This window comes from Equus caballus, chromosome 3 (genome assembly GCF_041296265.1).
Source record: "Equus caballus isolate H_3958 breed thoroughbred chromosome 3, TB-T2T, whole genome shotgun sequence".
Classification (NCBI taxonomy): domain Eukaryota; kingdom Metazoa; phylum Chordata; class Mammalia; order Perissodactyla; family Equidae; genus Equus; species Equus caballus.
Window position 1 is genome coordinate 91,329,271 of NC_091686.1, and position 24,282 is coordinate 91,353,552.

A 24,282-nucleotide genomic window follows, 5' to 3' on the forward strand; every position below is an offset into this window, starting at 1 on the left:
TACCAGGGATATGTTGTATTTTTTCTCTTTCATCACACTAAAATGAGCTCAAGTGTTGTCTAAACCACAGGGAACGTTTTGCACCGGTATGTGTCACCTGCATCATGATTCACTGTCGTTACTCAGTTTGACACAACGGAGTAGGTGTCAGACTGGGAACTCAGACCTTGGCTTGCAGCCCTCACTGGCTTTCATTAGGCCAGGGGAACATGTCACACACCCGTCTGTGCCTCTCCTTTAGAAGTGATAGCACTGGCACTTGTGGAGCGCTCACGACGTGCTGGGCGCTGAGCTTACTGCTTCCTGTGTGCTCTCTCACTGAATCCCTATTACAAGCCTCTACAAATCCGTCATCCTCGTTTTTTCCAGATGAGGAAACCGGGTCTTAGAGAGTCTAAGTTCTCAAAGTCGTAAGTGACAGAGCAGGGCCTTGAGCCAATGTCAGTTGATTCTAGAGCCCCTGCTTCTAACCACTCACTGTTCTGCCTCCTTTTGCTTCTTTTCAGGAATGTGGTAGAGCAGCCAAGACAGCCTACCACTAGCTTGAAAAGGGCCTTATCCTCTCTGAGTCGGCATCCCTGTGTGTGTGATGGGAATGATGACACCTGCTTTCAGGGTTATGGGTCTTCTCTTCCCTCCACCTTCCCCTGCATCTCTGTCCCTACATCTAAAAGTCTGCATCTGCTCCATTGGCTGGCATTAGTAGTCCCCCAGTAAATGTTTCCTCTTTCACTTTAGTTGTAAAAAGGATGTGGTAAGAGTTCTAGTTCACAAAATTGTGAATAAAACCATTTATTAACAATTATTAGGGAAAGGATAATACTGTCATTGCCTTTAGGAGTAAATTTCTCATATCTGTAAGTATGTTGCTACAACATACATTGAGCCCTTCTGTGTGATATTTAGTTTTTGTGGTTTGTAGCATGTCGGTGGCTTTGAAAATTCATAAATCAGGCTGAGAGTTCGATGTAATGACTTCTAGGTCCTAAAGATTCAGGGAGTCTGTATATATGTAGCCCCTTCCATTAAATACAATAAGTCAGAGCCTAAAAAGGAAAGAAGTGAATTCCACCATAAATGACTGCCAACTTCTCCATAGAAAATGCATCAGATAAATTCCTTCTGCTGCCCAGCTCATTTGCCTAAAATAGCTATTCAACTTTTCTCAAGAACTCAGGAATGAGTTACTTGTTAACTGAATACCACAGACAAAAAACCCTGGTACAACATGTACCCCGTGTTGCCATTGCTGCCTATCAGTGATCAGAAGGGTGGCCCTGGTGAGGGCGACCATCGTGTCTTCCTGCAAGGTGAAAGCTAGAGGAGGAGGAAGTAAAAAGGATCTGTGAAAGGAGAAAAATAGAGCTGCAACTGGTTGGAAAAGTCTTCACGCTAAACTAATTATGTTCTAAATCAACTAAAGAATTGTCCAATTGATTTTACTGTCAGGATGATTTTAAGAACCTTGGAAAATGGGATTGAAGTCAAATTTCAAAAAAAGTTAGCTAATTTTATCTACATTTTCAAAGTGGGAGACGTGATTTCTATGTATTCTAGCGATATCAGACCTCCTTTCATCCCAAACACCACGTTGTTTTATGCCTCCAGTCTTTGCATGTGCTGTTTGCTTGTGTAGAAGCTGATAGCCTCTTACAGACTGGGCAGTCCAGTTCCTAGCTTTCAAAACCTAGTTCAGATGCAATTACCTCAACTTCCACAGATAAAATTAATTCCTACTCTGCTATGTCTGTGCTTGATACTTGTTGTGACATTTATTGTATCGTATTATAATCTACTCGTTTACCCTGTTTGTTTCCCCTACTAAATTGAGCTCCTTGAAGGAGAGGCCTCTGTCTTAGTCTTTACTGCAACCTCACACATAGCACAGCGCCAGGAACATAGTAGCATTTGATAAATATTTGTTGAATGGATGATCGAATGGTCAAGAGAGTAAACTAAGGAATGAATGAATGAGTGAGTAAAAGGATAGTTGAGTAGAGGGTAGTAAATAGATGATTGACCTGTGGGTAGTTAAATAAAAATATGGTACATAAGAACACAATTATACAGGTTATGTTTCCAAAACTAGTAATCTCCAAAGGAACACCAGTTTACTTTTTGTCATAGAATGATGCCATCTTGTGAGTTGATCATCCTCAATTTTCTTTTAATCTTCACTAAGCACTCCTATGAAGTCAAGCTATACATAAAATGAAACTGTGTCAGAGAAACTATAACTTGTGAGCACTGTATCCAGATTAGTATTAATTTTTCATCTTTACTCATTTTTAAAAATTAAAACATCTTGGTTAAAATAATTAGTCGTTTTTAGTAGAAGGAGTATGCCACTTACAATATTACCCAGCAAATTAGATATATTCAAGTTTTACATGGAAATTTTGAGGAGAGAGGTGTGTTTCATCATCTAGGTATTTTGTTTTCGAGCCATGGGTTATGGTAGAAATCGATTTAAGTCTAAAATGTTGGCAGAATAAGCCCAAACTTTACCTCCTGATCACTGTGTAGCCATGGCTTATTATTTTTGGTTAAGAAAATGACTAGAAGCTGCAAAAACCTGTTCCTTGCAGTAACTTTTATGTGGGCAGCCTCTAACACTAGGGAGCATTAGCATCTTCAATTCCAAAATCCAAAAACTTTGAAATTCAGTTCTTTTCCATAGGTTTATAAGAAACATTTCCTGAAAAAATCTAAATCATTTGTTATATAAATATAGGGGCATTAATGGTCTTTATTTTTTCTGCAATGTAAAATATTTATACACTTTATAGCAAAAACATGAATTTTTTGGAATATGAGCCTCTCAAATACCACTGGGGCCTATTATGTCTATAAGTTGTATGTAATGTTTTACCTTTTCCAAAACAAAACAAAAGTGAATTCATATCCACAAAAGTTTAAAATAAGGGATTATGGACAGTGGGCTCGTTGGAGACAAGGCAGTTATTTTTGGATATCTTTTGTGTACGTTTGAGAAGCAATGCATCTTCTAGACAGGCAAATATGATAATGAGATTAATAATTTTTTTCATATCTAACTGTAGACATTAGCCAGCATATCATCAGCAGTCATTACTATATAGAATTTTAGCCCAGGAGCCTCAGGTCAGTCCTCATTAATTTGTCCATTACCGTTGTTTGGCCCCTAGCCTTAGCTTTGAACAAGAGCGTAGAGAAGTACACATGTCAGGTAATTCGGTCATGTGGGTGGTGATGATGATCTATCCCAGCCTTTTTCTGTATTTTTTATCTTAATAAAAAGCTATTTTAACATTGCTGCCAAACTAATAGAAAAGAAACTATATTTCTCAATTTTCACACTGGACTTTATACCAGTATTACACAACTATCTTGGTAGGGGTTTCGAATAGGAGAATGTATCAACTGTTTTCCCCCAGCCTATTCTTATCATGGTGTTAATGGTTCTATCCAGCATTTGCAGAGAAAACTGACAGAACAATGAAATGTTATCTCCTCCAGAGCAGAGATTAAGCCTGTTATAGTCATTGTTTATCTCCCCGCCACCACCATCTAGTACAGGACAGCTGTCACATGCTATACACTAAAACATTCCATGAATGAATGGTGATTCACTTTCTGGAGATCCATTTTAATGAGTCAACCAAAATAACTTGGCAACCCAATATAAAGACAAATGCAAATTTACCGCTCTTCAAAGATTACTGAAAATACCTTAAGACGATGCGTCCCGGGACAATAATGGGTTTTTATCTATACTTTTTTTAGTGTCTCTAAATGAAATCTTATTTTAAAACATGGTGTCTTTCCACATCCCCTCCACCAGATATCTTAAGTTGCAGCGTTTTAGCGGGCTTGGCAATAAGGTAACAATATTTAAGTGGTAGTTGTGTGATTGCACTAAATAAATCCAGAATTTGCATAGCTTGGTATGTAAATGAAAGACCATACAAATTGAGTAAAACTACTGACCAAGAGTTGTGAATAGGATGTGGTTTTAGTTAGAAGGTATCTTACAGTCTTTTTTTTTTCCCTTCTCATACTGTGTTAAGCTGTTCAACAAAAACTGAACTTTTAACATGTCTATTAATGTTCATATGTTACCAGCGCATTTTATAATGTGACTTGATAGTAAAATCAGAACCCACAATCGTCGATGGCACAGAATTGTATAATTTTGAAATGATGAGTAGTACCCTAAGGGTAGGACAAGATTAGAGAAATACAAATCATCATCACTTATTATTTATTAAGCAGCCTCCTGTGAATGGCATTTGTATTCTGTGGGAGAGATTCTTTGCTCTATAGGAACTAAAGCAAGAGGTTCAGTGTAGCTAAGACAAAAAACATTACAACAACAAAAACCTAGTAGTTTTCCTACTAAGGAAGTGGAGTAGGGTCATTATAAATTAAAACTCCTGTGCGGCAATAGACATCTTGTGTTGAGCTGACGTTGAATCTAAACCAAGGCATCAGAAATGATCCTTGCAAAGTATCTTTTGTTTCGTGATAATCTCTGTTCTAGTGGATTTTTTATAATAAATTCTTGGGATCTGGGGGGTAGTAAGGATGGGAGGGACAGCCTTTACTGAATGCTTCCTAAGTGCCAATCACTGTGCTGGAAGCTGTGCAACTGCCTGCATCCTCACAGTCAGCCTGAGGGCTTGTCCTGTTATCCTTGAGAAGACCAAGAAAGGCTCGCCTAAGATGACCCAGCTGATAAGTGACAGACTCAGAATGAAACCAAAGTAAGACTGCAGAGCCCATGCTCTTGCCACAGTAGTGTGCTCCTTTCCAAAGAAAGAGACTTTCTTATTGCTTTTTTGTGTGTATGATGAGTACACTAGACATTAACTTGATGTAACAGCTGAGTGAAAGTACAGCCTTATGTGAACCATTACAAAACAAAATTACGTTATCTCATATATTTAAGTTGCCGTAAGAGGAAAGATGAAATTCTCACATCTGCCTTCTTAATACTTTCGTGTTGTAATATTAAAGTATTATGCATTTAGGAAGGCCAGCCTGAAACCTGGAAAATGTATTTTGGGAAGAAGCAGCTGCGTAATGATACATCGCCGTCCTCTAGTCTTCTGTAGTCATTTCAGTGTTAAACACCCGGGACTTCCCAGCACCCCATCCGCAGTGCTCTGCTAACAAAATCAGGCCACCTGCTGCCAAAGCTGCCGACTTCCTCAAAGCAGTTCCATATTTTCATGTCCCTCAGGGTCCTGGGGTCTGTAATGTTAGATCATTTTAAGAGTCGAGTCAGAAAAGTGACTGTAAAAATGGCCCTTTCCAATTCCCCATCTCTGTTTATTTCACTGGCAAAAACAAGTTTTACAAGTATTTGCAAAACCGCTGGAGTTTTACATTAATTAGCTTTCTTGCCTTAATGTAGCTAATTCCCAGTGACAATAAAGTATGTCTAATAAGTACCAGTTAACACCCCTTAAACTTTAAAAAAAATGTGTAGAAGATTACTACAAATGTCAACATTTCTAAATATTTTACTTCAGCAAAAGCCTAAATGTTTGTGTAATTATGAGTTCATTTTGCAGAGGATCCTTTTTTTTGTGTGTGTATGATAAAAATTGTTCCATTTCAATGTCTCAAAAAATTTGGCAAAATACAGAACTAACATAATTTACAGCAGTTTAACTAAAGTTTTTATAGTGGGGAAAATACAAGATGGAAATTTTTCAACTGAGTCAGTTCCAATGATTAAAACAAAATTGCGTAAACATTTGCTGCAATGCTTGTGGATTACTTATTAGCTCTTCATGCTGATTATGTTCTTTGATATCAAAGTAGAGTTTTATAAATAAGCCAGTGCAGAAATGGCATGACTGAGAGGATTGATGGTGTTTCAAAGTACGTTTCAAAAAAAACAACAAACAAAAAAAAAATAGAAATACATTTCAGAATTATTACTCAAATTCATTTATTCAACGAATGCTTGAGTTACTACTCTGCGAGACACTGTTCTATGTGCAGTGGGAACAAAATAGATGCATTATTTCTTGCAGTGTGCCTTTCAAAGTTACATAATTAATTAAATGGATTTGTTTCCTTGGAGAAGATTATTGTAAATGTTTATTGAAAAATATTTTTCCATGTCGTTTTACCTTTTATATTTCTGAAAATATAATTTATATATTTCTGAGTATAATTTCTGAAAATAGTTTATTTTAAAATCAAATTAAGGAATACATTTCATACTTGATCGAAGGAGGAGTGGAATTTTTCTAATTAAAAAGTTTATGAAATTTCTTCCTTGCATAATTTTTAAGATTTCTTTATATAACTAAAAAAATATTGTGCACCAAAATATGTGCAAAGTAGAAAAAAGATTTAGTAATAATTTTTTTAACTCTAAAAATGCATACTTAGAATATGGTAAGCAATTCAACCAAGTAGTAAGTCAACCAAGATTCTAGAAGCTAATAAACTACTGGGAGATTTTGTATTTATTCATTGTATTGTGCAGGTTCTGTGTCTCCCTTTGACTTAAATATAACTGGGAGGTAGGGAAGTCTTTGGATTATTGGAGACAGAATTCTCCTTAGCTATGGAAAAAAATAGCCTCAAAAGTATTTATCTAAATACTTGAAATCTCATTTACTGAGAAAATGGGATTTAAAAAAATCACTAGACTCCTGATTTCTCAAGCAATCTTTTGTTTAAGTCTAACTCTGTCTGGTGGTCCTTGGGCACGCTGGGGTCTCTGCCGAGTTGATAATTCGTTTCACACGTTTGCACCTGCTCTGCAGCCTCACGGAGAGGGCACAACTGCTCAAGAACGTCTTTAAGAAGAACCACGTGAATTTGTACCGGTCTGAATCGGTGCAACATAACCTCCGTAAGTATTTGAGTTCTTATTCTTTAAAAAATTCTCTGGCATTATTTCTTAGCATTTATGAGAGCAGTACTTTGACTTTAGGGATATTTAAGTATTTAAAATTAACACCTAAAGCAAGTTTTGCATATTTGCAACATGTTATGTAAATAACAAATGTTTAGCGAATCCTTTGACCACAACCATCTCACTTTTAGCAGAAGAGAGAGAGTATTTTAAAATCTTGCTGCTCTCACTTAAAGGAAAATAACATTTCCACATGCCCCTTGCTACCTTAAATCTTAAAAAGAACCAGTGAAATAAATCTTAACTCTTAAAAGCTGCCTCTGTATTGTTATCTTTTCTACTTGAATAACTTTGCAAGAGCCTTTTCAGCTTTCATACAGCACAGTGAAACATATATTTTCCCCTTCAAAAATATTTATGAATATTTAGAGTTGTAGGAAATTATTGGGTATCACGCCCTCTTAACATTTCAAGGATCTAAAAAAGAATATAAGATATAAAGCCCTGTAGTAGATGTATTTGTGTTAGTAATATATCTTTTGTTTCATGTTGTTTCCACATATAATTTATTTTCATTTATATATGCTCATGTTTAATGCTTTTGCTTTTTATACTTCAAGAGGCCTTTTCTAAAGATGTGATCCCTTTGGGGGCCCTTTCTTATCCCCATGCCCCCTCCAACCATGCCGGGGCATGGGGGAGTTTATTTGTAGATGCTGGGAGCCAAGGAGAATGTTGTCGGAGGGCAAGAGACCACTTTTCCGCCATTCGCAGTTGTGTGTGTTTATCTCCATCTCCTCCTCTTCCTCACTGTTATTCTCCCTTCCCCGTCCTCCACCTGATCTGTATGGAAATACGTGTGTTCATGTGACTGACTCTCCCACCCTCTCTAGTATTCGGGAAGCAAAAATTAGATGGGTTGGACTTGAGATGCTGAACAGAAAATTGAGGGGACTTGAGAGCGCCTACTCATTCATCTAGAAGCAAAACTTGTAGAATCTAAGCCGGCAACCTACAGTCATCCCACTCTCCCTTTTGCAGCTGAGTCCGTGTCTTTTCTAGATATTAAAAATTAATGTCTTCGTGCTTTTGAAGATGGGAGAGATGTATTAGTTTCCCAAGTTAGAAAATGAGCACTCAAAACTCAGAGTAACAAGAGATTTCCAGTGACTTCATGATGGCCATTTCTATTTTATCTTTCACTTACAGATGGGTATGCTTTCTCTCAAGATGAAAATGGAATTGTCTCACAGTCTGAAGTGGTTAGAGCATATGACACCACAAAGCAGAGACCTGATGAATGGTGATGGGAAGGAGCTGCGAGGCAGGCTCTGCTGTGTCTAAGGAGAGCTCCCAGGTCTTCACCGGAATCTGCTGACCAATTCCAGTCTGGTCCAAGGAGGGGAAAGGTGGATCTGAGCTCATCTCGTTGATTGACATTCAGATTCATGTATATTATAGACAGAAGCACTGTGCAACTATACTGTAACACCATCTCTTTCAGATGTTTTAAAGTATTTGCTAAGTCTTTGTAAACAGAAATTGAAAATGACCTTGTATCTTGCCAGAGTGCTTTCTTAAACTGAGAATAGGTCAGTATTATGCCGTTACTCTGGGGCTGTACCTGACTATCAATTTATTGGATATACCACAAGGCAACCCACCATTTAAAAAACTCTAAAATGGTAATAAGTTAAAGGGACTCTTGATATCCAGACTTAGATTTCAGAATATGCTGAAAAAAAACCAGCATTCTTAAGGAACTGACTCACCTTTGAGCAAAATTTCTAAACAAGACATTAATAAGTGTTTGCGTCAAAAACTGTCTTGATAAATGTTTGCCAAAGAAGTTCAATAAATGTATTTCTCACTCAGTAGTCATTTGCCCGGAAATTTAAGAGAAAGTTTACCTCCAGTTCTGCTGTCAGATCTGCATGCTTGACTTTTCAAATGTAAGAGTGATTTACAAAAATGAGTATTTCAAGGCATTTGCTACTAAAATCTGTCATGTTGCACCTTTGGCCTTACAAATGCTTCTTTCTGGTTTGTCTTGTTTATTTGTTAAAGTTATAGGGCACATGTGGTAATGTGACTCTGTCGCTACGATACTGATTTTTAAACCTGTATTTATGTTTCAGTCACTTCTGATGAAGTTTCATCATTGTTTAGATTCTTCTAAAAATCTGGCTTCTGCTGTAGACTGAGTGATGTCATTTTGTCTTAATGTTTTCTCTCTCAAGAAAAATATGCTTACGTATTTATGTGAGATGTCCAATGCTTCTGTCGAGATGTTTGGAATACCATGTCGGATAAACGCATGGGCTTTTGTAACATACGTACTCTCGGCTTTTGTCCTGTATGTTGGGTCTCCCTATGATTCCCACTGGAGCTGCCTGCTGTCTTATATAGCAATCCCGTGTTCTGGTGACTGCCCCTGTGCTTAAGACGGAGCATTACTTCACAGTTCACTGGTCAAGCAGCTCCCAAAAGTAGTCACATGCTGCTAATTGGGACAAAGAAGAAGTACATTTTCCCCATTTTAAAAACACCTATTTTACTCAAGGCTGTAACTTTACAGTCAAAGAACACTTTTCATCATAAGTAGCTTTCATTAATATGTTTTAAAATGTATGTTCAGTTTACTTATTTTCAGCATTTCCAAGACATCTCCTGAAAATGCCTATTTTGCTACCAAGAATATATGAAGGGGCTGTTTAAAAACCACCACCGGTTTTCTACACTATTTTTAAAATAACGCTTTCATTTAGAAAAAAATAAAAAGGAATTCTAGTTTTCAGAAACACTTCAGAGATTGAAGCAAACTTTTTGCCTTTTATTCAAAAGCCTGTTTGCCTTTAAGTGGACTTACCAGCAAAATAGGTAGAACTTACTCTTTTAAAAAACAAAGTCAACTAGAATTGAGAAGAGAGGTGATTTTCAAAATCACTCCTTGAGTTTAATAATTTCTCATTCTTTTCACCCTTTTTCTCAATCTAGGTATAAAATTGGGCTATATATCATTTCCTTCTCCATTAGCTATTTAGTTACAGGTATGCGTCCCATGTTTTCTACAAATAAGAGAAGTTATAACACATGCATGATTCTAACCGAAAGGAGGCAAGGAGTTGACATCCCTTCCCAGAGCCTTCCCAATGGGGATTCAGATTAAGAGAATGGGGAATCAAAACCTCTAGCAAGAGCACAGGTGTAAAAGGCTAAGATCATCTTCAAAATTCTGACGTCACCCACTTTAACCGTGTACTGAATGGATATTCAGAGCAGCTTCTCTGAGCCTCCCAATGGTGATAGTTGAGGTCAAACCACAAAAATCAAACAAGAATGAAGTACATCCCTCCAGAGAAACACTTTATAGCAATTACAGAGAAGAGCCACTTCCCTTTGCCCTCACTTCATCAGTGGCATCCTTCTCCAAAATTTTAATATCAATGTGATGAATATAATAGAACTGAATTTTCTGACTTAAGAAAGCTAAAAGTTTTATTTTTATCTTGAAACATGAATTGTTTCTGTGGAGCTCTTCAACATGAGTAGAATACTTATAGTTAATAATTTAATGTGTAAGATCATGATCTGAAATATGATTAATTTATGTCTTTTTGTCCCATGGTCCTATTTTTGAATTATCAATGTTAAGTCCATTTCTTTGCTTCTCGGGTGGGTATAGGGGGTCAACCTCCTTGGTAAAACTTAAAATATGACATTGCAATTGCAGTGACTTTGTAGTGTTAAGTTAGAGAAAACCCTCTGATTTTTTAACCTTCCTAAGGGGGAAAAAAGTAACACAGTTTTACCAGGATTAAAATAAACAGTTGAAGTGACTTTTAACGTTTATTTTCTGAAATAAGGACAGGTACTCTTCAATTAAAAAGTCCCTTGTAGGGACTGTGGCAGATGCTAACGCCATTGCTTTACAATGTTTACAATTCAGAAAATACTGCTTAAAATCCTCCTTCCTCTCCCGTTGAAAAGCTGGGGTTGCTTCTTTAATGTTGAATGGTACACAGTGATATTGAGCATGAAGTTTCTAAATGTTTTATATATACACATAAAAATATATTGTGTCTCACACCCAGAAAGATGCTTTATGGTAGAAATTACTAGCAGGAAGATGGTGTTTCTCAGGAATGTGGTAAATTTAAAATGATGTGTATGCTGCCCGCCCTCCCACGCCCCGCCCTGTGTGGTGTGAGCCTCCTTCAGCAGTATTGCCAAGTTCATGGAGAACTTCTAATTAAGTCAGGTGAACGTGTATTCTGCTCAATAATATTAGCCATTTACATGAATTGTAGGGTCATTAAATGGAATCAGTGATTCCTCTTAATTTCCAGGGGAAAAAAATGAATTTAAAAAACCAACATTTATTCTGATCATTACATTTTATATTTTAATTTTGCAACTCAACATTCTAAATACCCAATATGAAAGTCATATGTTAATTTGTTCTGCATCGTGCGCACTGCATATCAGTTATAGTTTGTCATTTAAAATGTGCTTTCAGGAAATGAATGCTAGTCTGAAAGTAATAGAATGTATATACATAGTTTTTAAATTATAACAATGTCATCATTATTACAAAGCTAAATAATCATTGGTGTTTATTTTTGTGCAGTTACCCTTTAATAGTTCCTGATTTTAAAACTCATATTATCAAATAAATCTATAATCTTGTAATCATGTACAAAATTTATTGAGAAAATGCCCACCCCATTCACATCATATGGACCACGCCTATGGAATTCTTTTTGTAAATTACTTAATGTAACACCATGCAGTCTGGTGCCTAATAAATGCTTTTTAATGATGAACGTTTCCATAATGCCTCTTAAAGAGACCATAGTCTGATTTTTCTCACATTAAAATAACTGAAGTCACTTGTGAAACTTATACTTTGCTGCATTTTAATTAACCTTCAACAGCTATTAAAATGGAATGTAAGTTAAATTTTGAAGGAAAGGAAATAAATGTTTTCCATTTTTCGTCTTGATTTATTTTCTGTATGAGAGCAGCTGTGTTTTTGATAGGTTTATGGTTTGCATGAATTAATATTTAAAGTGGTCTCGGCCAATGCATGGCTATTGCTATAAATCTTGATGTTTATTTCTGTCTTATAACATTCTATCATGGCCTACCTGGAATTTAATGTTCAGTGGACAAATTAATTGGTTCTCTGCACAACTTTTTTAAATAAGTAAATTGTTTTACAAACAAATTTGAACAAATTTAATTGAAACTTTTATTTAGCTTGCCTCTAAGAACTTTTCTTAATAAAGCTCACAAAACTTCTCAGCAAATAAATCTCCCTTAAGTAGGAAAAAGCTAGATTTCGTACTTGCTTACTTCGAATTAACAGCAATTTTCCGTAGGTAAATCTGCTCTTGCAAAGATGTGAGCAGAATATTTTAAAAAATAATATTTTTATGTTTCGTGGTTCTAGAATAGAAGGCAGAAATGCAGTAAATACTATTTGTTGTTTGTTTTACTACTTCAAGCTTCATTTTTCACATTTTCAAGTTTATTAGGTTAAAAAAAAAGGCAGCCTTGGAAGGCAGCTACTATGGAAAATTGCAGTTTGCATTAAAGATAAAATAGTATTTTCAGCTCCATTAAAAACCATTCCTGCTGAAACTGCTGTAGAAATTGTGAAGCTGCATGAGTGGAGAGTATTGAATCTGTGATTATAGTAGTTTTCTCAGGTTTGTTGATCTCGATGTTCAATGCACTGTGTTTTATAAATAGTTATTAAAGTTGAGTGATACCCAATTCTATGCAGTGTTATGTGTCATTGGCCTTTTGTGAATGTGCATGTTTTAAACTACAAATTTTACACATTTTGTCCTCTAATTGTTATTAAAAACGAAATAAACTTTACCATTACGTAAAGAAAATTGTTGAAGTTTTAATTGCTAGTTTTCGAAATTATATTCCTTTATAAAACATTCAAATCCACGGTAACTATAGTGTGAGAAGGTGAATCCATTCAATGACCTTTTAACATATTTTGTTTACAACTCCACTGATATACAAAATATTCCTTCATTTTTATCCAGCTAAATGAAACATTAAATGGGGTATATTAACTCTAGTTTGACAAGAAGAGTCATTTTGATAATTAAGTATCAAAAAAGAATTCTTTTAATAAAATTACTGTATTTGGATTCTTCAGTCAGAAAAGTCTCCCAGGACTGTCTCATTACATATTTAAATCAGCCTGCAAGTCAACAGCTAATTCATGGCACCATCCTTTCACTTAGGATGAATTTCTTAAGTTTTTCTAAACCCCCCCACTTTTTGTAAGTTCATGAGAAAGTGGCCAAGTTGAGCCAATAACCTTTGAAGGAAGTAACCAGAAAATATTAAAATTGCCATGTGAGACAAAAGTATAGGAAACATCAGAAATGAGAACAAGAGCTTTATCAAAAATCAGCATCCCTAGGTAAAAGAGAAAAGACTGACACTGCCATCTGGGAAACTGCTAGAACAGGACTCCTTCACCGAGAGGCACTGAGGAAGCAGGCTGAGGAGCCCCTGGTTTTATTAGAATGAGGCAGTGTGTGCTTAGCCCTCGGGGCCCCATGTCCTTTCCACAGTCTTCCTTCCCAGGGACAACCGTTGGTGTGGGTTCCCCAAGCAAAACCATGGCAGAACGAGGTACAGAAAAGTTACCTGCGAATTATATCAAATGATTTTCACAGTCAACTCCAATCTCCTTAAAATAAGTACTGTGTTTATACTGACCATGTAGTTTAAGATGCCTTCTAACACAGCTGTAAGGAAACAGCAAACTTGAAATACGTTCCCATAAATTCAATACATCATCCCCATTTAAAGTTTGTTTTTGTATGCTATGGCTTCTCTAACCTAAAGCTTCCATTTCGGTAACGCAGGCCCACTCATTTTAATGAAGAAAGATCTTCCTAACCTGGATAATTTCACTAGTAGGCTAATAAAACTTGTTGGAAAGTATGAAATATTTTTTTACTATCCAGTTTTTATTTCAAGTACAAACTATGTAACTAGCAATTCAAATAAGAATTCTCTGTCAGAATAATTTCATTAATAACTACTGTTTGTCTTTTTAAAATAGCCATGTACATATAAAAATATGTTAACAGCTTGTTCCCTTAATAGTTTAACATGCCTGGAAATTCTTATTTTTCCTGAACGTATACTAAATAAACTTTTTAGGTTACGCCTAAGTAAACTAATCCTGACTCAATGAAATGTATCAAATTCCTTATTGTGATTGTCTATACTTTCAGGAAACTTTTGGTTGTCCCATTTTAGAAAGAAAATTTCCTATGGATTTAAGTTAATCTGGCAAATTCTCCACCATAAGAAGTAGCTAATGATAACACCAATAAAGAGTAAACAGGGAAGATAAATCTCTCCATTTGGACAATTAAAAGTACAATATTGGCTTTGGAATGAATAACCATTTTAAAGCAAATTTATTAAATACGTTTTTTTAAAGCAAATGATAAAATAAACATACAGGCCATGAGTGCCCAACAGAGTGGGAGAGTGCTTGACCCCAAGCAATGACAGAAGTTGGCCAGGTATCAGAGGAGGTCATGGATTTTCACAGGCTGACTCCATCAAACCGTGGGGCCATTTTCTCCGTTCCCTGCCCTCCAATCAACAGTTACATCTGCCCTCCCCCAGTACTTAGCCTTCCATTTTTATTCTAGGATATTTCATCTACATTCTGTGATTTATCATTAATTTACTACACACTCCCTCCCCACTAGAAGGCAAGTGATTTGAGACAGTGACTCTAACTTCTTATTTCTCAAGACAACCCTAAGCCGTAGGTACCATTAACATCTCCATTTTACAAATGAGAAAACGGAGACACAGTGAAGTAAAGTAAGTGGCCCAAAGTCACTCAGTTTACAAGTGACAGAGCCAGAAGACTAACCCAGACACTGTGACTGCAAAATCCATGCTGTCACCTTCTGGTCTCTCAAGTTTCTCATGTGTAAAGGGAGAGATGTTTTTCATCTAATATTTCTATTTGCATTTTATATTATTCTATGTTCTCATAGTGTAGCACAAACTCTATTGACTGTTACAATCCCCTGCTATCTATAGGGTATGTACAATATTACACAATCCTTTTTGCCTCAATAGATTTTCTGAAAAGTAGGTTGGATATTTTTTTCCTGAGAAAATTAGACCTTCTAGGTGTATCCTAAAAAATGTGGAGTTTCAAAGCAGACCGCCTGGGTTCAAATCTGGGCTCTGCTGTTACTGCCTGGCCTTGGACACAGTGTTTCACCTTTCTGCTTTATTTCTTCATCGGCAATACGGGCATGATAATGGTCCTGACTCCAGGGTTGTCAAGCCTAAATGTTAGCAGTCATAAAACACTTGGGACACACACATGGTGCTTAATAAATGTTACCCATTATTTGCACAACTATCTTTCGAAATATGGAACTTCTTCAAAATAGTCGTGGTTTCAGGATATTAGGACTCAAATGCTTTATGAAAGTAATAAAGCATTGCTCAGATAAGTTTCCACTGTATTTGGTGGTGTGGCAGGTTGTGGTGAACATCGTCTGGGAAACTTCAAGTGATTTGACTTGACCCTTGCTGTCTCATCTTTCTAAAATGAAGTGATCAAGTAACTTTCCCTTATAAAATCCTTCAAGGCTCCCCCCCTTGCATTTGGTATATATCCAGTCAGCATGGTGTTCAAGATCTCTCATCTGCCCTGCTTCTCTCTCTACTTTCATTCTTTTTCTGAATTTTTTGTCTAGTTTCCAGAATGTTCCTTATTCCATGTTCACGGGTGTTTCTCTGCTTTTCTACTAATTCTTTACTTTGCCTAATATGCTCTTCCCCTCATTTCCAGCACTCCTCTCTCCCTCCCCCTACCCAACCTTCTTCACTTAGATCCCATTCATCTCTCAAGGCTCAGGTCCAATCTCAACCCCTCCAGGATGAGTTAGGTGCCATTCATACGTGCTGTCAGGGCAGTCTGCACTTCCCCGATCATTGCAATTACCAAAATGAATTCTAAGTGTTGACTGATGGGTTCATCTTCCCCTGTGTGACTGTGAGCTCCTGGAAAGCAGGACAGGTAATGTGCTTCTTTTATAAACCACCTATAACATCTTATCACAAGTATTTGCTGTCATGCCTGAGTGCATGAAGATAGTGGCTCCTTGAGTCAGAACGAAGGTTTATTCATCTTGGTACTCTCAACCTCCAGCCTATGCCTGACCCATGGTGGTGTCCAAGAAATGCTTGTTGAATGGGACGGTAACTGGAAATCTGCCACAGGATGGCCTGATCACCCTAGGATCGTAAACAATAATAATATTAACTACATAGCTTCCAGAGAGAAGTTCAAAGACACATGTTATATGTCAACGACTATGTGGGGATGTGACTTGATTCAGTGTCACTGAATAAATGTTACAGTGAGGTACACAATGCCTCCCTAATTTTAAACAACTTAGAGCCAGTTAACTTGATTGATTGGAGCATCCTGCTAAGGAAGGGAAGATGGCAAACATGAGCTTTCTGAATTCTTAGAGTTATTCTGCCTGATGGATATAAACCACTTCCCAGAGGGTTGGCAAATAAAAGTTCAGTAGAGACAAAATAGATGGTTCAGTAATGACAAAATAGATGGTTTTCAGTGGGGGTAGTTCTGCCCTCTAGAGGATGTTGTGGATTTGTGTGAGGGGATCTTTGGCATCTGAATGTTTGGGGGTGTGGGCAGGTGTGCTATGGACATTCATTGGGTGGGACTCAGTTATAACAGAGATCCTGCAATACATGGGACAGTCTGCACAACAATGACTTGAGGTCCATTGGCCTGACTTTGCAATGTCCCGCCATTCCTTTCAGTGGAAAAACCTAACCCCCATTTTACTGATAAACTATGTTTTGCACTGCCTATATTATACACTGAATTTTCAAGATATATAACTACTGTGCAAATCAAAGGAAGATCAAACTTTGCTTTCTTTAGAAAAATCACATTAATAGCGACAGTGCAACTGTGGTGTTTGAGTTGCTAGTCTAGCAAACCTGATGGGTCCCTTTTTGGAATTGTCACATCTCGGTGATTCTTCATGAGAGGTTTGCATCTGAATCCTTTGTTTAGTCCAAGCCATGATATTTTGAAATAAATTATTTTCCTTTTCTTTCTCCTTTCTATTCATCATGAGGGCATGGTATTGATTTTTTTTAATTATATGTGTAGTGAGTGATATTATCTATGGATTTTATTTAAGGAGAGTTGAAGGGATGGCACAAAATATTTGTTCTCTGGAGAGCTCATGGGATGGGTCCAATAGAGCTGAGAATGACTGCCTTAGAGAGAGGGGCTGGCCCTCATGCTTTACTCCCCAGTGATTTCTTGCACTGAGGCAGCAAAACCTCAAAGCAGGTGCTTCCTGCTGTTTGAATGTTTTTGCCTACAGCTCCAGTACTGACGAGCTGTGGGATCTTGGGCAAGTTACTTGACTCCTGTGCCTCAGTTTCCAAATCTGTAAAATAGGAATTATAATACCTCCCTGTGGGGGTGGTTTGGAATGAGTTACAGCATGTAAATATTTAGAATAGCGTTTGGCTCATAAGAGCCCAGGAAAGATTACCTTAAAAATATCAAAGGAGCAGCATCTAACGAACATGGATAAAACCAGCCTAATGCCATAAGTTGTGTTCCAGAATGCTCACAAACATTTGTCCTTTCATGTTCCACCTTTTCTCTTTTCCTTTCTTCCTTCCTTCCGTTTCTTTCATTCCTTAATTACTTTGGCTAATTTGGGATGCCCGGAAGTCAGGCCACTTTCAGGAAAGCAGGAGATGAGAAGCCAGAGGCCCTCTGCTGTTAGGCCAGGCACAGGCACAATTTCTTCAAACTTGTTTCCTCAACTAGAAACCAAGGACCAAATGACTCTCTTAGGTCAGAATTCTACTCCAACTGGCTGTATTAGAAAAGAGCTATGGAGGGTGACACATGACAGTATGAAGTCATATCCACCTGGATTCCCAAACAACACCCGCAGGGGCCAGGCAGGTAACCAAACTGAGGGAGATGGGCCAGGTGTGGGAGAGACCAGGCAGGAGGCAGGCAAATGGCAAATGTCCTGTCTGAAAAGGGCTGGCCTGACCCCATGGCGGTACACGTGCCTCGGTGCAAGATCTTCCTAGGGTCACAAGAAGTCAGAAATCCAGATTCTTATGAGAAATATCCCAATTTTAAATCTGTGCAGGCCAAATAATACATCTGAAGTCTGCATGAAACCTATAGGCTGACACTTCTAGAAAAATTCACTTCCTTTGCTGCTTTCATGAGCCGCAATGCAAAACATAGCTTGTTAACGTAATTCAAAATCAACATAGGATTTTTCTTCACTTCAAAATATAAAGCATTAAGTAAAGACATTGCCTTTTATTGAATAGCAAATAGTATCATTAAAGAGATAAAATGAAGTGCTGTGATCTAAAATTTCAAATAGATTTCACGAAAACATAAGTATTTTATTTATTCTAACCCAGCAGGATATATGCCCAAATATGTAGTCATCAGACATGGAATTCAGTGGCACTTAAAATATGTAATATTAGGTGCTTATAACCAAGAGCTGGATTTTAAACTCCACAGTTATTATCAACATAAAAATTACAGTGTAACTACTAAATAATTAGTACCGTCATGTGGTAAATACATTAAATTACAAATCTTTACATCTGTACATAACTCATTTTACAAACAAATGTTTTTAAATGTCCAACTTTCATTTAAACACTAAACGTTGCTGGACAAAAGTCTGCAATAAATATTCCCTTGGGCGGACAGGGAAATGTTTTCACGAGATCTGTGTCACAATGGACATCTGAGTAAATACGTAAAACTTTCAACTCCTCATGTGGTTACTGAAACCTTGTATTCTGAAAATCCTCTTATATTTTAAACGAAATTTAGTTATTAATTTAAAAAGTACCTGTTCTCTTGAAGCTAATATTATTCATGGTTAGGTTGTCCCCAAAATCATAAATAGGTTGTTCACCGTCCCCTCAGCTCACTTAGTAGTTAATTTTTTAAGTGAACCTTCGATAATGACAATCAGGTATTTTTCTTTGCTTATTTATGTATCTACTTGTATTATAACTCACTAAACAACTTATAATGAAAAAAAGAACACGTAGCCCTTTTCTAAGCAGTAGAGTGGAGTTGTCCAATAAAACATCTTCAGCCAGTTTGTAACTTGAAAGTCGAAGTGCTGCATATTTTTAATAAAAGTACCATAAGTTGAAATATAATGATCACCATGTTTTCCAGGCCAGAAAGCAATTATCTAACAGCCATTCTGTGGAGCCAGGAACTTTAAGACTACAAGGTGCTGTATTTTCTAGCACTTTCCTCCATGACGTTGCTGGGTTCAAGGAACTTTCCTCAGAAATCCTTGTGGCAATGCCAGCAGCCCTCCACCTGTCTGCCATTGTACTACGTGGTGGACCTATAACCGTGGCCTGTCAACTGGAACTGAAGTCCGGACAGCTCTTCCCAGGCAGCGGGGGCTCCTGCTGCAGCGGGTAAGTGAAGTACTGGGGTGACACCAGGAAACCAGATGGCTGGGTCAGGTGGATTGGGTGGCCTGTGGTGTAAGGCGGGGGTGGCGAGGGCACCAAGCAGCCTGGCTCTGCCCTGGCAAAGGAGAACCTGCGGATGGAGCCCCCTGTGGAGCTGGAGCTGGTGGCTGTGCTGGACTGTCTGGAAGGTGCCCTGAGGCTGGTGGAGGTCAAGATCATGGGCAGGGTCTCTGTCTGATAGCTGCGGAGCGAGAAGCGGATTGGCTGCTGCGAGGGCTCCTTGGGTCTCAAGCAGGTACAGCAATAAATAGCCACCAAAGAGCCCAGGATGATGAAGGCAATGAAGATGGAGCCGACGATCAGGAAGGGAACGTAGACAGGCTCTAAAAGGCAAAAACAGACATACACAGAGGCTTGGACAAGGGTCTCCCAGACTCCTGGCAGCTCAGGATGAGCGGGGCAGGGGCTGAGTATTACTACCGTTGTCAGCCCAACTTCTCAGAGCTTATTCCCAGGACCTCTAAAGTGCAAACTATAAGGATGGAATATTCTTGCTCCTAGTGAGGAGAAAGCAAACTGACATTGTAGCCTCTGTTAGCAATTAGCCATCATATCGCACATCTGAAAGTCAGAAGGAACAGAATCTATCCTCCTGTTCACCCACCGGAGGGAGGGAAAAGGTAAAGTGGTTTGGTTACGGTAATTCTGGGCTTAAATCCAAGTTTTGGTAGTTTTATCACAGTGGTGCACTTAGGGCTCTGACCCATCTCTGAGGTTGAAAATTCATCTCTCATCCCAGGAACCTCCAATCTAAGCCTGTTACATGGGATCCCCCAGGAATTTAGGAGACTATGGAAAGAACAGTACAAAAGAATCCATAGTGGGCCCCAATTAACCATGTGTCCTACTGCATCACACATTGTTATTTCTGGATGCTTCTTTCCAGAAATGATTTGGGGTCCCTACTCCAGCTGCCATGCCTCTGCCTCTCGATTTCCACCCACCTTTTCCACTCTGAGATCAGGCTGAACTCTAAATAGATCACGACACAGTTCTGGGTGTTGGTGGCCCAGGCTTTCTGTGAAAGCATCCCTCAGACAGAGCAAACCTCTGTTTCCTTCTCTCTCTACTAGGCAGACAAAATTTCCCACCCCAGAGGCACCCTGGGGGCAGTTCTCCGGGTGTCTGCCCTGTCTGATTGAGCCACACTCTGAGGCAACTTCCCGCTTAGAGGCAGAAGAAAGAAAACCTGCATTAACTAAGGCTGTACCCTGTGTCTGGCTCTCTCTTATTTATTATCTGACTCAAGTCTCATGGATTCCTTGTGAGGTGGGCATGATAAGCTCTATTTTCCAGATGGGGAAACCCACCAGAGAGTTTCTGACTTTCCCAAAAACACCCAGGCGGTCAGTAACAGTTAACTATCAACCCTCAGGATCTGTGGGCTCCTTCCTAGGTGTAAGCTCTTCAGGGTACCACCCATGCTTGCGTGTACAGTAGCAGCCTGGGGAAGGCAAGGCCAAAGTGACCAACTAACCACTTACTCAGCACCGTGCTAAGCGTTCATACACTCTCATAATGCGCATCCCAACTCCTCCGAGAGCAATATGCCCATTTTAGAGTTGAGAGGAGGCCCAGAGCAGTTAAGTAACTTGCCCAAGCTTGCGCAGCTGGCAAGCGACAGAGCCGCGGTCCGTGAGTTTGCCAGATGCCAGCCTCAGTGAGCGCGGAGACTGCCCCCGCTCCTGCCGTCCTCGGGCTCCTCCGAGCAGAGCAAGGAAGCCCGGGAAGGAGTCCCTGCTGCAGACTGGGCACTTACTCTGAGAGAGGAACCGGCCCCACGAGGAGCAGGGCCCCAGGAAGAATATGCATTTTTCTAACAAGCCAGGAGGGCCTAGACTCCCCTACGTTCCACTGAGCATCTTTTCTCCAGAAATCACTTCCCAAATCCTCTAGATTGGAAATTTTGACCTCCAAAGTTAAATTCCTTAAAAGTCGAACGGAGTTCTAAGGAAAAGCAGGCTCCCCTTTCCCCTGGGGTATCAGTCTCTGGGGGAGGGGGGCGCCGGCACCATTGAGTCTCCGACCTCTCCCCGCCTTTCCCGGCTCGGCCCTCCACTCTGGAGTCCCGGGGTGTCGCTGCTCTGAGCTCCGCCCGCTCGGCCCGTTTCCCGGCGGTAAAAGCATCGCCTCCAGCTCTAAAGGGTTTCCCTGAAGTTCCGATTCAGGTGGAAAGCTTTTTTTTTTCCAGGTGTAAAGTTGCTTTGCTGGGGTCGTGATTTATTCCGCTCTGAAGTGAGCGGAAATTTGACCCGTGTTTTCCGACGTGAGAATAGGGGGCGGGGAAGCCCCTGCGACCCCGGTTTCTAAATCTCCACCTCGAGGACCTGGGCATTTCTGAAAGGCGTGACAATAGGGGGTGGGCCGGAGAGGGTAATTCGATGCAGAGAAATGAAAGGAAGTCGCGAGAATGGGGCAGCGGTTTAGAAACGCTAGCAAAGGACCACAAGAAAAGGAGTAAAATGTGGCTGAAGTTCCTTAGCCCTGCAGGGCCGCAGATGTGCGCGTCCCAAGAGCTGCGTTCCGCGCGCCATCGGCGCTTCCCGAAGCTCCCGGAGCGAGCAGGGCGCGCAATGGAGCGCCCTCACCGCTCCTGAAAACCAAAGCGCAGCCTGGCGCTGCCCGCGCCCCCCCCCCCCCCGACCCCCCGCCCAGCCATTCTCCCCACCTTTCGAGTGCCCGGGAGCCCCAACTGTCTTCCCCAGGGTCACCCAGCGCAAGCCCCGCAGTCTTCGCTGCCCCTTGCAAACTTTCCCTGGGGCCGCCGACCCGCGGAGACTGCGCGTCTGGCTGGAATTGGGACTGCAAAGGAATAGGGCTCCTGGACCCGAAACGCGACCACCCACTCCTCCCTTGATTCCCCACCTCGCTGTGTCCACTCTGCGCAGACCCAGGAAGGCCTGGCGCGCCTGCCCACGTGCACACCCGCCCGCGTGCACAGCCGCCGGCGGCCGGGCGGGTTCTGCCCCAGATGGCCCGCACTCACGCGCCGTGATGCCCGGGTGCTCCAGCTCGCTGCGGTCGTTGGTGCAGCCGCCCTGCTCCAGCCGGGCGTCGGCCGCGGCGCAGCAGTAGCGCAGCGCGCAGGAGCCGCAGCAGATGGTGGCGTCCAGCGTGTCGAAGTCCTCCGGGCACTGGAAGCCCTCGTGGTAGTTGCCCTGCACGTCCACCCAGCCGTGGCAGTACTCTCCGGACTGCTGTGCCCCCGCCGGACCCCAGCGCAGCCAGCCCAGGAGGAGGCAGAGCGCCAGCAGCGCCCCCATCGCCGCTGGGCGTCCTGGGCGGCCGGGAGGGGGTCGCGGCTGGAGAGCGAGAGGCTGAGGCCGGGCGCCGGGCGCAGCGCGGTTGCGCCTCCCGCGTGGGTTAGCAGGGGCCGGGGAGGCGGCAAGGGCTGGGCTGCGGGCTCCGCAGGCCGAGGATCAGCATGGTGCGCAGGGGCGAGTCGGCGAGGGCCCGCGGAAGGCGCCGGCAGAGGCTGCTGCTGCTGCTGCCCTTTGCCCGGCTCATAATGCTCCTGGCGCGAAGGGCGCGCCGAAACCTCGGCCACCTCCCTCGCCACTCCTCAAAGGAGCCATCGCGCCCGGGGCTGGTCACTCCAGGGCTGCACGGCGGCCCGACTTGTGGCCGTCGCCGGGTTCCCGAGCCGAGGCCAAAAGAAGAAGAATTTGAGATCCCCCACGTGCGTGTCCCCGGACCAGCGGCCCCTCCGCCCCCGCCCCTATCTGTCACGGGAGCAGGAATCAGCCTGGCCGCGGCCAAGTACAAACGGCCTCCCTGCTGCTGACAGCTCAGCCTGCAAAGCGTCCTTTAAAAAGGAAGAGGGAGGGGGAGACAGCGAGGGTTAAGAAAGAGTCCGCCCTCCCGGGTCGCGCCGCTGGAGCTAATGACCGCGGACGCGGCGCGGACCGCGGGGCCTCCTCCGCTTTTCCACGGCCACCCCCGCCCCCGGGCTCCCCCAGGACCCAACTCCAAACCTGAGGGGCTCAGGCCCTCCCACACACACCCCACCCTCCGCACAGCCCAAAAAACTCCGCAGAGTGAGGGAGAGGGCTGCCGGCTTTCTGTGTCTATCCACTCGGGTTTTGCTTTTTACGGATGTGATTAAAAAAAAAAAAAAGAAAAACGAGCGCGGTGATTGAAGTTTTTCGAATCTTCTGTCGCCTGTTGCACAGATCCGGACTCGTTCCCGGGGCACCGATTCTAACAGTTCAGGAGGGGTAACAGGATTTTTAGGGGCTGCCAACATTTGCACTGAGGTTTCCATCCACGTTTCTTCCACTTTTCTAAGAGGGACGGCACATTTTTACAAATCCACCCGCCCTCGCACTCTATCCTGCACGCCCCTAACCTGCGCGCCGCCCGTGAAGCCTCGCCGGTCCCCACCACCAGCCAGGGCAGCGCGCGAAACCGCAGAGAGCTCGACTTCTCGGTTCGCGCCCGCAAAGGAAATAAAAGGACAAAATTGATGATAATTGAGCAGCTCTGAACTTCTGTTCGGGCAGAGAAACACATTTATTTAAACGATGTGTCCCCTGTGTGCTATTTTCAGGGGCACCACTCCTTTAGCGGCGTAAGTGTCTTATGAAACTGGTGTTACGTGAAACCTGGGCTAAACTCAAGAATTTATTTTTACTGCATCTTGAACTTCCTCTCATCGTTTACTGGTACGTGTGAATATGTTCCGCGTATCTTAACCTATTTGTCAAACGCTGAATGCCCGTGTCACTGATTTAGATGTTGGCAAGTGGACTGAAACAAAACAAAGTTTGCTGCGCACCAGCAGT

The 24,282-nt window shown here is 41.3% G+C and overlaps 2 protein-coding genes across 9 annotated transcripts in view; one reads left to right on the forward strand and one right to left on the reverse strand.

Annotated features, from left to right (window-relative positions):
- Window positions 1-12,768, forward strand: part of ATP8A1 (ATPase phospholipid transporting 8A1) — a 221,092-nt gene extending 208,324 nt beyond the window's left edge. For all 8 annotated transcript variants that reach the window (XM_023638157.2, XM_070263872.1, XM_070263876.1 and 5 more), the window contains 2 exons: window positions 6,771-6,859; window positions 8,072-12,768. In XM_023638157.2, coding sequence (XP_023493925.2) covers window positions 6,771-6,859; window positions 8,072-8,169 — 187 coding nt within the window. In that variant the 3' untranslated portion in view covers window positions 8,170-12,768. The remainder of the gene's footprint in view (window positions 1-6,770; window positions 6,860-8,071) is intronic.
- SHISA3 (shisa family member 3) lies at window positions 12,760-22,761 on the reverse strand. The gene is made up of 2 exons (XM_023638159.2): window positions 22,485-22,761; window positions 12,760-19,821 (listed from the first exon to the last, which is right to left on the reverse strand). The coding sequence occupies exons 1-2, from the start codon at window positions 22,759-22,761 to the stop codon at window positions 19,382-19,384; spliced, it is 717 nt and encodes a 238-aa protein (XP_023493927.1). The 3' UTR covers window positions 12,760-19,381.
- Window positions 22,762-24,282: the final 1,521 nt, after the last annotated feature.

Excerpts from the sequence above, each read along its gene's own strand:
- SHISA3 (XM_023638159.2), bottom strand. The coding sequence starts at position 22,761 with ATGGGGGCGCTGCTGGCGCTCTGCCTCCTCCTGGGCTGGCTGCGCTGG. Across the intron at positions 19,822-22,484 it reads GCACCCGGGCATCACGGCGC|AGCCTGTCTACGTTCCCTTC; the intron begins GTGAGTGCGGGC and ends TTTGCCTTTTAG.